This window comes from Lithobates pipiens, unplaced genomic scaffold (assembly GCF_037356315.1).
Source record: "Lithobates pipiens isolate NorthernLeopardFrog02 unplaced genomic scaffold, aLitPip1_a1.2 Scaffold_28, whole genome shotgun sequence".
Lineage (NCBI taxonomy): Eukaryota > Metazoa > Chordata > Amphibia > Anura > Ranidae > Lithobates > Lithobates pipiens.
Genome location: NW_027507789.1, coordinates 68,879,251 through 68,894,049, shown reverse-complemented (window position 1 = coordinate 68,894,049; position 14,799 = coordinate 68,879,251). Strand labels below are relative to the sequence as shown.

At 47.2% G+C, this 14,799-nt stretch overlaps 1 protein-coding gene across 2 annotated transcripts in view; it reads right to left on the bottom strand.

Moving 5' to 3' along the window:
• Nucleotides 1–14,799, bottom strand: part of LOC143934860 (heat shock factor protein 4-like) — a 58,241-nt gene that overhangs the window by 24,094 nt on the left and 19,348 nt on the right. For both annotated transcript variants that reach the window (XM_077458462.1, XM_077458463.1), the window contains exon 2: nt 8,596–8,704. In XM_077458462.1, the coding sequence (XP_077314588.1) occupies nt 8,596–8,704 (109 nt within the window). The remainder of the gene's footprint in view (nt 1–8,595; nt 8,705–14,799) is intronic.

Here is a 14,799-nt window from a genome sequence, read left to right as displayed (position 1 = left end):
GGGACTATGTTTGCACAGCTATTAATTATTTTGTGGCTGCAAATTTGACCTGTATGTTTGCAAAGTTCGCCTCCCATTGAAGTCGATGGGGCCCGCCGCGAATGTTCTGATTCGCGAACTATTGGCCACGTTCGCGGTCCGCGTTCGCGAAACGTCCCGTTGGAAGTTTGTCTATCACTACTCCTCTGTATTTATAATATAAAACTGCATGGAGGGCACTGGACAAAGCACTAGGGACAAAAGGGATGTGAAATCATTTCATACAGTGATGTAATCATTAAGATTACAGTGTACTGTATGTATTATGATTTTTCACATTTTTGAATTTGCCGCTTGGCTCTACCCCCATGCGCCGCTCACAGGGAATGGAGCCCGGCACACAGAGGCATTGGGTGGAAGACACAGACACAGCGGGGGGGATATTGCAGGATCCTGGGGACAAGGTAAGTACACTGCACCAGGATCCTGCAATGCAATCCCGATTGTGGCTCGGGGTTACCGCTAATGGTGCGGAAATTTAACCCCGAGCCACACTCAGGGAAACCGCCAGGGAGGTTAATGAGAAGTTCACTTCAAATAAATAAATGCAATTTTTTTTTGCCTTTTGGAGCCTGGAAAACATGGCACCAGCGATCAGCAGATTGCTGATACCATGCAGGTCTCCTGCAGACTGTCAGTGTAAGCTGTTTGCCCTGTACATCGTACAGCCAGGCAGTTTCACACTGACAAGAAGACTCAATGAACTACCATAGCACTGAACAGCGCAATGGTAGATCATTGAGAACTGCAAACCAACAGCCGCAAAGGATGGCGATGCTTGTAGATCATTCACACACAGAGTCCTGTGCTGTGAATGAATAATGCAGCCGTGTGAGCAGAGCCCCGTGCGGCCGCACTGTTTTCAAAAAGTGACAGCTAGTATAGGGAACTTCTCCCCATGCTGCTGCCAGAGGGAGAGGAGGGAACGGTGAATGGCTGCAGCAGTAGGAACATGTTACATGTTTCACCTTAAAAACGGATGGAACATGTAACACGTTCCCAAAGGTGGATTTATCCTTTAAAGAATCTTAAAGACACAGCGCAACATACAGTGCCTTGCGAAAGTATTCGGCCCCCTTGAACTTTTCAACCTTTTGCCACATTTCAGGCTTCAAACAAAGATATCAAATTTAATTTTTTTGTGAAGAATCACCAACAAGTGGGACACAATTGTGAAGTGGAACAAAATCTATTGGATTTTTTAAACTTTTTTAACTAATAAAAAAATGAAAAGTGGGGCGTGCAAAATTATTCGGCCCCCTTGCGTTAATACTTTGTAGAGCCACCTTTTGCTGCGATTACAGCTGCAAGTCGCTTGGGGTATGTCTCTATCAGATTTGCACATCGAGAGACTGAAATTCTTGCCCATTCTTCCTTGCAAAACAGCTCGAGCTCAGTGAGGTTGGATGGAGAGCGTTTGTGAACAGCAGTTTTCAGCTCTTTCCACAGATTCTCGATTGGATTCAGGTCTGGACTTTGACTTGGCCATTCTAACACCTGGATACGTTTATTTGTGAACCATTCCTTTGTAGATTTTGCTGTATGTTTGGGATCATTGTCTTGTTGGAAGATAAATCTCCATCCCAGTTTCAGGTCTTTTGCAGACTCCAACAGGTTTTCATCCAGAATGGTCCTGTATTTGGCTGCATCCATCTTCCCCTCAATTTTAACCATCTTCCCTGTCCCTGCTGAAGAAAAGAAGGCCCAAACCATGATGCTGCCACCACCATGTTTGACAGTGGGGATGGTGTGTTGAGGGTGATGAGCTGTGTTGCTTTTACGCCAAACATATCGTTTTGCATTGTGGACAAAAAGTTCGATTTTGGTTTCATCTGACCAGAGCACCTTCTTCCACATGTTTGGTGTGTCTCCCAGGTGGCTTGTGGCAAACTTTAGACAAGACTTTTTATGGATATCTTTGAGAAATGACTTTCTTCTTGCCACTCTTCCATAAAGGCCAGATTTGTGCAGTGTACGACTGATTGTTGTCCTATGGACAGACTCTCCCACCTCAGCTGTAGTTCTCTACAGTTCATCCAGAGTGATCATGGGCCTCTTGGCTGCATCTCTGATCAGTCTTCTCCTTGTCTGAGCTGAAAGTTTAGAGGGACAGCCAGGTCTTGGTAGATTTGCAGTGGTCTGATACCCCTTCCATTTCAAAATGATCGCTTGCACAGTGCTCCTTGGGATGTTTAAAGCTTGGGAAATCTTTTTGTATCCAAATCTGGCTTTAAACTTCTCCACAACAGTATTACGGACCTGCCTGGTGTGTTCCTTGGTCTTCATGATGCTCTCTGCGCATTCAACAGAACCCTGAAACTATCACAGAGCAGGTGCATTTATACAGAGACTTGATTACACACAGGTGGATTATATTTATCACCATCAGTGATTTAGGACAACATTGGATCATTCAGAGATCCTCGCTGAACTTCTGGAGTGAGTTTGCTGCACTGAAAGTAAGGGGGCCGAATAATTTTGCACGCACCACTTTTCAGTTTTTTATTTGCTAAAAAAGTTTAAAATATCCAATAGATTTCGTTCCACTTCACAATTGTGTCCCACTTGTTGGTGATTCTTCACAAAAAATTAAAATTTAATATCTTTATGTTTGAAGCCTGAAATGTGGCAAAAGGTTGAAAAGTTCAAGGAGGGTGAATACTTTCGCAAGCCACTGTATATATATATATATATATATATATATATATATATATATTAGACATGTGCGATTAGTTTCGTACGAATCTCAAATTCTTACGAATTTCCAAAAATTCGTACGTTCGGGAGGATCCGAAATACGAATTGCCGTGCGTCCGAATTCTGTACGGAATACGAACTTTTGTTTACGAATTCCGGATTTCGGACGACGACTCGGTCATTATGCTTATTATGACTTGTAAAAGACTTTTGTGATAGAAGTCAATGTAAGTTGCCTGAAGACATCAGTGAAGCACTTTCCTCCTCTCTGGGCAGGCTGCCAAGAAAAGATCAACGTGATACAATGTTTCTTCTTCAATGGGCTGAACTCTGTGTGTAGAAGTTCTCAGTTTACCCATTTAAAGACTAAATCTTTTCTGACACTTGTTGCTTACTAGTAAAAATCCAGTATTTTCTGCTAGAAAATCACTCAGAAGCCCCAAAAATTATATATATATTTTTAGCAGAGACCCTAGGGAATAAAATAGCGGTTGTTGCAATATTTAATGTGACGCGGTATTTGCGCAGAGGTCTTTCAAACGCAAGTTAGCCCTTTTTTTTCGGTCGACCTCTAGAGAGCACTGACATTAGCAGCGTGACATACAGCAATGACACCTGCACCGTGATAGAGTGATCTGACACCAGCACCGTGATAGAGAGCACTGACATCAGCAGCGTGACATAAAGCACTGACACCAGCACCGTGATATAAAGCACTGACACCAGCACCGTGATATACAGCACTGACACCTGCACCGTAAGCAGCCCCAGGAGGAAGTCAGCATAGCACAGAGATGGTGGGAGCCCCTCATAATAAGCAGCCCCAGGAGGAAGTCAGCATATCACAGGGATGGTGAACTTTGCAAACCTACAGGTCATATTTGCAGCCACAAAATAATTACTAGCTGTGCACACATAGTCCCACCACATGGCCAATGACATAACACATGTATGAGGTGAATCTGGGATCGACAACTACAAGCATTCTTTTTTTATATGTGAAGTTCTGAAAATTCAGGAATCTTGAGACAATGGAGGCGAGGGAAGGTCAGGGTAGGCAAAGAAGAGGAGATGATCACCAGCACCAGCACCGTGATATAGAGCACTGACACCTGCACCGTGATAGAGTGATCTGACACCAGAACCGTGACATAACACATGTATGAGGTAAATCTGGGATCGACAACTACAAGTATTCTTTTTTTTATATGTGAAATTATGAAAATTCAAGAATCTTGAGATAATGGATGCGAGGGAAGGTCAGGGTAGGCAAAGAAGAGGGTGCAGGAGATGATCACCAGCACCAGCACTGTGATATAGAGCACTGACATCTGCACCATGATAGAGTGATCTGACACCAGCACCATGACATAACACATTTATGAGGTGAATCTGGGATCGACAACTACAAGCATTCTTTTTTATATGTGAAATTCAGAAAATTCAGGAATCTTGAGACAATGGAGGCGAGGGAAGGTCGGGGTAGGCAAACAAGAGGGTGCAGAAGATGATCACCAGCACCGTGATATAGAGCACTGACACCTGCACCGTGATAGAGTGATCTGACACCAGCACCGTGACATAACACATGTATGAGGTGAATTTGGGATCGACAACTACAAGCATTCTTTTTTTATATGTGAAATTTTGAAAATTCAGGAATCTTGAGATAATGGAGGCGATGGAAGGTCAGGGTAGGCAAAGAAGAGGGTGCAGGAGATGATCACCAGCACCAGCACTGTGATATAGAGCACTGACACCTGCACTGTGATAGAGTGATCTGACACCAGCACCGTGACATAACACATGTATGAGGTGAATCTGGGATCGACAACTACAAGCATTCTTTTTTTATATGTGAAATTCTGAAAATTCAGGAATCTTGAGATAATGGAGGCGAGGGAAGGTCAGGGTAGGCAAAGGTATCAGGAGCGAGTCATCGACCATGTACGGTCACATCTGGTGCTCCCAGGAAACCGGCACATGGCTCCGCAGTGTGGGCTTTTTTTAACGTGTCTGCTGCTGACAATAGCGTTGCCATCTGCAATCTTTGCAGTCAACGCATTAGTCGCGGTAAGCCCAACACTCACCTAGGGATGACCGCCTTAAGAAGGCACATGAGCAGCCATCACTGAGCCCAGTGGGAGCAACAGAACACACAAAGCCACACTCCAGGCTCTCACCGTCCAGCCTCATCTTCTAGTTCTCCTTCTCCTCTCTCTTCACAATTGTCCTCCACTCCACCTTCCATCACGCCAAGCTCAGGTTTTTCTGCAAAAAGGCAGGCTTCCGTGGGCCTAATGTTCGAGCGTAAAAAAATTATGAAGCCGGATAACCCTCTTGCCCAACGGTTGACGGCTGGCTTGTCAGAACTCATAGCCCGCCAACTACTGCCATATAAACTGGTGGACTCGGAGGCCTTTTGCAAATTTGTGGCCATTGGAACACCACAATGGAAGGTCCCAGGAAAGAAGTATTTCTCACAGAAGGGCATCCCAGAGCTATATGGCCATGTTCAGCGGCAAGTGAATGTATCTCTGTCGGTGCCAAGATACATCTGACCACAGACACGTGGTCTAGCAAACACGGGCAGGGAAGGTATATCACTTTTACTGCCCACTGGGTAAACCTGACGGCCGTCAAGCATGTAACCAGTGGCACCTGTGTAGATTTGGTTTTACCGCCACGGATTGCACGGAGGCCTGGCCCTTCTTCTCCTCCTCCTCCTCCTACTCCATCTTCCTCCCTCTCCTCCTCGGCTGACTCCTCCTTTTCCGCTGCTAGCGGCTCTTCCGCTGTGCCACCCAAGCTCCCCAGAACCTATTCGACATGCCAGGTGAGACGTTGCCATGCCTGTTGTGCCTGGAAGCCAAGAGCCACACTGGCCCGGCACTCCTTTCAGCTTTGCGTTCACAGGCAGATCAGTGGCTAACACCGCTCAATTTGACAGTTGGTAAAGTGGTGTGTGACAACGGTGCCAATCTGCTTAGCACATTGAAACAGGGCAAAATCACATACGTGTCATGCATGGCACACGTCTTAAACTTGGTTGTTCAGTGATTCCTCGTCAAATACCCTGGGGTCCAGGACATCTTGCGGCAGGCAAGGAAAATCTCGGCCCATTTCAGAAGATCTTACACGGAACTGAGATGGTACTTAACCTTCTATATGCTTGTTAGGCTGCTCCAGCAGAAACGTGCAGTTAACGTCTACCTGTATGAACTTTGTGGCAGAACAGGTTCTGGGGAGCTGGGGGTTTTTTGACCGCGCCAGTGGCTGCTATAGCGCAACGCATGCAGACTTCTGCGCCCATTTGAGGAGATCACCAAACTGGTCAGTCGCAGCCATGGCGCCATCAGTGACATGGTACCTTATGCCTTCTTTATGGAGTGTGCATTGCGTCGTGTCATTGATCAAGCTGTGGAGGAGCAGGAGCGGAAAGATGAGGAAGTCGCAATGCTGGATGAATTCCCAGGGGGGGCTACTCTATCGGAGACAAGTGAACAACAGGAGTCTGAAGAGGAGTCAGAGGATGATGGTTCCCGGGGCGGATGAGGAGGAGCAAGAAGAGCATGCTTTAAACCTTTCTGGGATTCCTGTTGTTGTGCGTGGATGGGGAGAGGAGAATGAAGAGGACGACATTATCCTGGATGATGAGCAGGAGCCACGCCACCACACCGCTTCCAGTTTAGTGCAAATGGGGGCCTTCATGCTCCAGTGTTTTAATAGGGCCCCCCGTATAAAAAGCATAAGGGTCAAGGACCAGTACTGGGTGGCAACGTACTTAGACCCCCGGTACAAACACATAATGGCGGAAATGTTACCGCCGTCACAGAGGGCTGGTAGAGTGAAGCATTTCCAGGCCTTGCTTCGAGAAATGCTGCATTCTGCTTTTGCGTGCGCTGGCAGAGGAGCAATTCCCACTCCCAGAGAAGGAGTTGCGGGTACCAATCCAACAGCGCCTGCAAGAAGAGGCCGGTTTGAAGATGTGTTGGTGACTTCGGATATGAGGTCATTCTTTCAGCCGACCCAATCGACAGGTGTCATCCGGATCCAGCATCAGGGAATGCCTAGACCGTCAGGTGTCCGACTACATTGGGTTAACGGCCGATGTGGACACTGAGGAGTGATGAACTCCTGGACTACTGGGTGGGCAGGCTTGACCTCTGGCCAGAGCTTGCCCAATTTGCAATCAAACTGTTGGCTTGCCCCTCGTCCAGTGTCCTGTCCGAAAGGACGTTCAGCGCAGCAGGGGGGATCGTGACCGATAAGCGTACTCGCCTAGCTCACGACAGTGTTCACTACCTCACATTTCTAAAAATGAATGAGGCATGGATCTCGGAGGAATTCAACACATGTGACCAGTAGACCATGTATATGTCGATAAACAATTTTTTTAATCTAGCACACAGACCTTTTTTCTTCATTTGGCTCACTTCCTTGTCCAAAAAAAGCACACCGTACTATATGCCTGTACCCTCCTCTTTGAAGAGGTTGAGCGGTGTCATATTTCTACTGGGGCTGCTTATTATGAGAGGCTCCCACTATCCCTGTGCTGTGCTGACTTCCTCCTGGGGCTGTACCTCTGCTGTGCATATTATGAGGGGCTCCCACCATTCCTGTGCTATGCTTATTATGAGGGGCTCCCACCATCCCTGTGCTATGCTGACATCCTCCTGGGGCTGCTTATTATGAGGGGCTCCCACCATCCCTGTGCTATGCTGACATCCTCCTGGGGCTGCTTATTATGAGGGGCTCCCACCATCCCTGTGCTTTGCTGACTTCCTCCTGGGGCTGTACCTCTGCTGTGCATATTATGAGGGCTCCCACCATCCCTGTGCTATGCTCATTATGAGGGGCTCTCACCATCCCTGTGCTATGCTCATTATGAGGGGCTCCCACCATCCCTGTGCTATGCTGACTTCCTCCTGGGGCTGCTTACGGTGCAGGTGTCAGTGCTGTATATCACGGTGCTGATGTCAGTACGCTCTATCACGGTGCTGGTGTTAGAGCTTTATGTCACGCTGCTGATGTCAGTGCTCTCTATCACGGTGCTGCTGTCAGTGCTGTATATCACGGTGCTGGTGTCATTGCTGCATGTCACGCTGCTGATGTCAATGCTCTCTATCACGGTGCTGCTGTCAGATGACTCTATCACGGTGCAGGTTTCATTGCTGTATGTCACGCTGCTGGTGATCATCTCCTGCACCCTCTTCTTTGCCTAACCTGACCTTCCCTCTCCTCCATTGCCTTCATGCGCTCCACAGTCCTGAATTGTCACAACAATTTCCCATATAAAAAAAAGAATGCTTGTAGTTGTCGATCCCAGATTCACCTCATACATGTGTTATGTCATTGGCCATGTGGTGGCACTATGTTTGCACAGCTATTAATTATTTTGTGGCTGCAAATTTGACATGTAGGTTTGCAAAGTTCGCCTCCCATTGAAGTCAATGGGGCCCGCCGTGAACGTTCCGGTTCGCGAACTATCGGCCGCGTTCGTGGTCCGCGTTCGCGAAACGTCCCGTCGGAAGTTCGTCCATCACTATTCACCAATAGGTGGGGACTCTCATTCTGCCAGTTCATTTTTAGGATTCATACTTATTGACTACCATGAGGCTCCATAGATTTATTGTCATAGTGCATACACTAGCATTGCCCTATAGGGGACATGAATTTATGTAAGGGCCTACCCTTAAACATTGACTGGAATATGCATGGCACCTAGACATTTACACTTTTAGTCTTTCCTTTGGTGCACATACTCTACAACCTTTCCTCCGTTGAATAGTCCTTTCCTCGCAGAATGTAGACACTGCATGCAAAACATAAAATATTTCCGTTCTGTTCTGTACTTACACATATTCAGCTGCCTCACAAAACTTGCCATGTTATTGTGCTTGAAGTACTTGGGTAGAACTTCCTTTGCAAACCTGCCTTGGTCAAAAACATGAAAACTGGTGCCATTCTGCAAGAGAGAATTTGGAATATATTTAATGGTGCCGGGAACAAAATAATCTGAAACTGAAAAGAATAAAAGAGTAGTATTCCCTACTAGAAAGGAGGTAGGCCGGCAATACAATAGAACATTTGAACCCAGGGGCAAGGGCATTGCACAGCAAACTGTGAACATATTTATTGATGAATAAGTATTAATTCCACGCTAAGGGTCTATAATCTGAAATCTGGCTGCTGCCTTACCTCAACTTCCCCACCTGTAGGTGGAGTCTATAAAGGTAAGTCTAAAAGAGAGGTATGTGTGGTGCTGCCCAATACTAGTGTCTATTTTATTAAATAAATAAATTCATGTGCATGGTGCCTTTAACTTTAGTGCTAATAAAACTATGTGTTCTAAGAGCCCATTCACACAGGGGCAACTCCTGATCCGACTTCAGGTCGCCCCTAGTCGCCTCAGGTCGCCTCAGGTCGGACAACATTTAAAAAGCAATGTAAGTGAATGAGAGCCATCTTAATGCACACTACTGAAGTCGCTCCGACTTCAGAAAAGGTTCCTGTACTACTTCTATCCGACTTGTAGGCGACCGGTACCCATTGATTTCAATGGAGATCGCCTCCAAGTCGGATCTCCGTCTATACGGAGGCGACTCTGACGGAATTATCAGCTCTGAAGGGGGAACTCCACGGCAAATTTCTGAAAAAAATTTGGCGTGGGTTCCCCCTCCGAGAGCATACCAGGCCCTTAGGTCTGGTATGGATTCCAAGGGGAACCCCCTACGCCGAAAAAACGGCGTGGGGGTCCCCCCCAGATCCACACCAGACCCTTATCCGAGCACGCTACCCGGCCGGCCAGGAAAGGGGGTGGGGACGAGCGGGCGGCCCCCCCCTCCTGAGCCGTACCAGGCCGCGTGCCCTCAACATGGGGGGGTGCCTTGGGGGAGGGGGGCGTGCGGCCCCCCCACCCCAAAGCACCTTGTCCCTATGTCGATGAGGACAAGGGCCTCTTCCCGACAACCCTGGCCGTTGGTTGTCGGGGTCTGCGGGCGGGGGGCTTATCGGAATCCGGGAGCCCCCTTTAATAAGGGGGCCCCCGGATACCGGCCCCCCACCCTATGTGAATGAGTATGGGGTACAATGTACCCCTACCCATTCACCTGTGGAAAAAAAGTACAAAAAAAAAACACAACACAGGGAAAAAATATTTTATTGCACAGCTCCGGGGGTCTTCCGTCTTCGGGGGTCTTCTCGCCGGACTCCTCCGCTATCTTCTTGTAGCTCTTTTACTAGCGGAGGAGTCCGGCTTTCTTCCTCCCCGCCGCCGGCCTCTTCTCCCGACTTCGGGGGTCTTGTCCCCCTCTTCGGTTCTTCTGCCGGGCCACCGCGCCTTCTTATAGCTCTTTTGCAGGCGGTGGCCCGGTCTTCTGTCGCCGCCGCCGCCGCCGCCTTCCGTTCTTCTTCTTCTTCTTCTTCTTCTTCTTCTTCTTCTTCTCCAGGAGATGTTGACACGACGCTCTCTCCGGCCACAATGCCAGGGACGCGCTCCGCGGCCACTTATATAGGGACAATGGGGCGGTGTCACATGGGTTGATGTCACATGGGTTGGTCACATGGGTTGATGTCACATGGTAAGGGGGCGGGGTCACCATGTGACATCAACCCATGTGACCAACCCATGTGACATCAACCCATGTGACACCGCCCCATTGTCCCTATATAAGTGGCAGCGGAGCGCGTCCCTGGCATTGTGGCCGGAGAGAGCGTCGTGTCAACATCTCCTGGAGAAGAAGAAGAAGAAGAAGAAGAAGAACGGAAGGCGGCGGCGGCGGCGACAGAAGACCGGGCCACCGCCTGCAAAAGAGCTATAAGAAGGCGCGGTGGCCCGGCAGAAGAACCGAAGAGGGGGACAAGACCCCCGAAGTCGGGAGAAGAGGCCGGCGGCGGGGAGGAATAAAGCCGGACTCCTCCGCTAGTAAAAGAGCTACAAGAAGATAGCGGAGGAGTCCGGCGAGAAGACCCCGGAAGACGGAAGACCCCTGGAGCTGTGCAATAAAATATTTTTTCCCTGTGTTGTGTTTTTTTTTTGTACTTTTTTTCCACAGGTGAATGGGTAGGGGTACATTGTACCCCATACTCATTCACATAGGGTGGGGGGCCGGTATCCGGGGGCCCCCTTATTAAAGGGGGCTCCCGGATTCCGATAAGCCCCCCGCCCGCAGACCCCGACAACCAACGGCCAGGGTTGTCGGGAAGAGGCCCTTGTCCTCATCGACATGGGGACAAGGTGCTTTGGGGTGGGGGGGCCGCACGCCCCCCCTCCCCCAAGGCACCCCCCCATGTTGAGGGCACGCGGCCTGGTACGGCTCAGGAGGGGGGGGCCGCCCGCTCGTCCCCACCCCCTTTCCTGGCCGGCCGGGTAGCGTGCTCGGATAAGGGTCTGGTGTGGATCTGGGGGGGACCCCCACGCCGTTTTTTCGGCGTAGGGGGTTCCCCTTGGAATCCATACCAGACCTAAGGGCCTGGTATGCTCTCGGAGGGGGAACCCACGCCAAATTTTTTTCAGAAATTTGCCGTGGAGTTCCCCCTTGAGCTCATTCTCTGCTTGGCCTCGGCAAAAGTCGCCTGGCCTGGGGCGACTTGTAAGTCGTCCCAAGTCGGGCTTGAAGTCATCACAAGTCGTTTTGAAGTCGTCCCAAGTCGCGCTGTGATCTTAACTCAAGTCGTGTCCAAGTTGCCTGACTCAAGTCGCCTACAAGTCGTGTTGCCCCTGTGTGAATGGGCTCTTACTGATTTGTGTCACTTATTTATACCATGTTACCCTTTTAGTAGCTAAATAAATAAATAGCTAAATTGAGTGAACAAATTTATGCCTGCTGTCCCTTTAAATGCTGCACTGAATGAAAAGTGTGTGTTCTTGTTCAAACTACATTTTCCCAGTTGTAACACATTTAATAAATACAATTAATACTGGTAAATGTTCAATATGAAAGTACTCTCATGCCCATTAAACAAAAACTTATGTACAACAAAACAATTTAAAGGTCCATAAAGAAATGTAAAAATCATTAGTCCATATAAACTCTTCCAATCCAAAATGGATGGTGCTTAAGCATTCATGCATGTACAAGCGGCTGGTGAATAGGTGAAATCACTCGTGCTCCCCCCTCCAGGTCTGTGCTCACCACCAGATGGTTAAGCCCCAACAGGGGTCAAAGGAACCAAACATACTGTAGATGCTCCAAATCCCTTTGGATGGTATCTGATATCTCATCCTCCTCTTCACAGTATATAGTCAGTGGATGTGCTCATATGGATGGGTGAACAGAAAACGCATCTCGTAGCGTAATTCAGTTTTTACATTTATTCTTATAAAAGACAAAAACTCACTTATATGAAAGAGGGAAGATAAAATGCATGCAATATACAATGTGGCCAGGATGCCCTGCGGAAACTGAAAGTGACGCGATGACGCTCCAAGCCCTGCCCTACACGTTTCATCAGAGTGACGCTATAAGGAGCTTGTGAGATAGATTAAAGTAATAAAGGGGTTTACACTAGAGTTCTCTATTTTATATTTATATATATATATATATATATATATATATATTTTAAGAAAACAGTTATTTTGGAGTGGAAAAGCTGCTGCCCTGGATATATTAACCTGTTGGGGAAAAAAATGCATTAAGATCATACTCTTCACAGAGGGGTCATGGTCATCTAGTGAGTTCTCGGGTGTGGTGGCGATGCACGGTGGAGGATTAGCAGCACGGAAGAGATAATTTATACTCAGAGCACCATATAAAGTGATATCACTTATTGTTTTATACACAGACAGTATTGGATAGTACTTGGATACTTTGCAGAAGAATTGTTATGTTAGAGCTCATAAACAAAAATACTGATTTGCACATGGAAGAACATTTGGACACTTTACATAAGACTCCCTAACTCCCTAAGACACACAATAAAGAAGTTCCTCTAAAGCTGGCTATACCGTATGTAGTGCTACCCCCATAGGAGCCGGTTGAGTATTACCTAAATAGTCCTTACTTCTTCACTGGCAGCCAGGTAGACACATTTAGGCTTGATGTAGTCAAATACCAGTCTAGGGGTGTTGTTTTGTAGTTTTTTTTTTGAGGAACTTGGATGAGGTAGGGTGTTTGTAGTAGGACACTCCAGAATAAAACTATTTACAACTTAAGCACTCTAGCTGATCTGGAATTGAGTAGGTGAAGGCCCTTGCTGGGAGCAGATGGCAGACTTCTCCTGTGTAGCAGTGAAGGAATAAAGAATATGAGCAAAGTCTGTTGTAGTAAATGATAGGTTGACAAAGCTCTTTAGGTCACTAGCCAGTGATCTCTTTAGTTGGACCCTTGGCTAAATGTACTAACGCAAAGGGGTATCTAAAAAGAAACACCCCCTAGATCTTTGGTCTGTACTCACAGGTGTACTAGGACCCCTCCATTTTAGCTTCAGGCCCTCCGGTTGCCCATCTGGGGCAGCATAGCAGCAGGTACAAGGGGAGGCAAGCCTGCCTCACCCCTGACTGGTGCACTCTACCCAGAGCTAAAGTGTTCTCTAAATATATAGGCCAATCCCAGCATGCTCAGGAGCACCTCTCCTGTAATTGGCCGAGACTGCTACGTACATACTCATGCTGCCTATTTGCCTAGCTCCCACCAATGTTCCAGAAAGCTCTACTAGTTTCTTGAAGACAGGAGGAGCCCCTAGGCAAACTTAGAGTGGTTGTTAACCCACTTCTATCAAATCTTCTTATTCCCTCTGTACCTTAATAATGTAAATGTCCCTGTGCCTGTGTTCTGTAAAAAATCAGTTGATCTGTACTGATATAAGCTCCGCTCCGGGCGCACAGCTGATTCCTCTCATCGCTTCTCTCTCTGGCTCACAAAGGGCAATTTGACCACACTAGTGACCAGAAAATCAAACAAACGTTCTTAACTATTTGCCTACCGCCAACAGTACATTTACTGCTGGTGGGCAGCTTCCCAAGGCACTGCTACATACCCGCATGTTGTGGTGGTGATGCGCACAGTTCGCATCCCCTGGGGTGTGCAGCATGATCCACTCCAGACACAGCAGATTGCGTTACTCATTATTGGGTCACTGTGAGCAGCCTAGAGACCAATAGTAATGGAATCCATTCATGGCATCATTGTTTACTACTGTGTGTGATCTGTGACTGGTCACCAGTGATCACATGGGCCATGGGTAATAACTGTGGGTCAATCACAGCATCATAATTGTAAGCTATAGGGTTGATTTACTAAAGCTGGAGAATGCAAAATCTGTTGCAGCTGTGCACTGTAGCCAATCAGATTGTAACTTCAGCTAATTCAATTAAATTGATTGTAAAGGCAGAGTTTTTTTATCCTAATGCATTCTATGCATAAAAAAACTCTGTGTGCAGCAGCCTTCCTCAGCCCCCCTAATACTTGAGCCCCATCTAGATCCAGCAAAGTTGCAGGAGGGTCTTGGCTGCCCGGGATTTATTTGTTATATATATATATATATTTGTATAAAATTACAACTTCAAAGAACCAAACATCTTACTAACTGCCTTAGATTGTCTACTTTCCAAAATGGTGGGGGTCCTGGCATTGTAGGTCTTCCAGAAATGAGATAGTCAGTCAGTGCATCATATACACTGATTTGAGCGCCTGTAAAGCGCCTGAAAACTGCTTCACATGCCGTCCAAATATGAAAGCCCAAGTGCTTTCACACTTTCACAGGTGGTGCGCTTGCAGGACGTTAGAGAAAGTTCTGCAAGCAGCATCTTTGGGACAGTTTGGGAGCACCTGAAAAGAGCTTCAGAAGCACCACAAGACGGTGCTTTTAACCCCTTCTTTAGCGCTAATACTTCGGCGGCCCCAGTGTGAAAGTGGCCTTATTATTACCAAGGAAATGTAGCAGACTACATTTTGGCCTAAATTTATGAAAATAGGGTTTGTATTTGAAAATTTTTATAATAGACATTTTTTTTTAGTTTTTCTAGCACACAACATAGGCATACTTAGAATTACTCCCCAAAACACCTTCTGCTATTCTTTTTATGAATAGTAATAGCACATGTGTGAGAATTTTGCACAG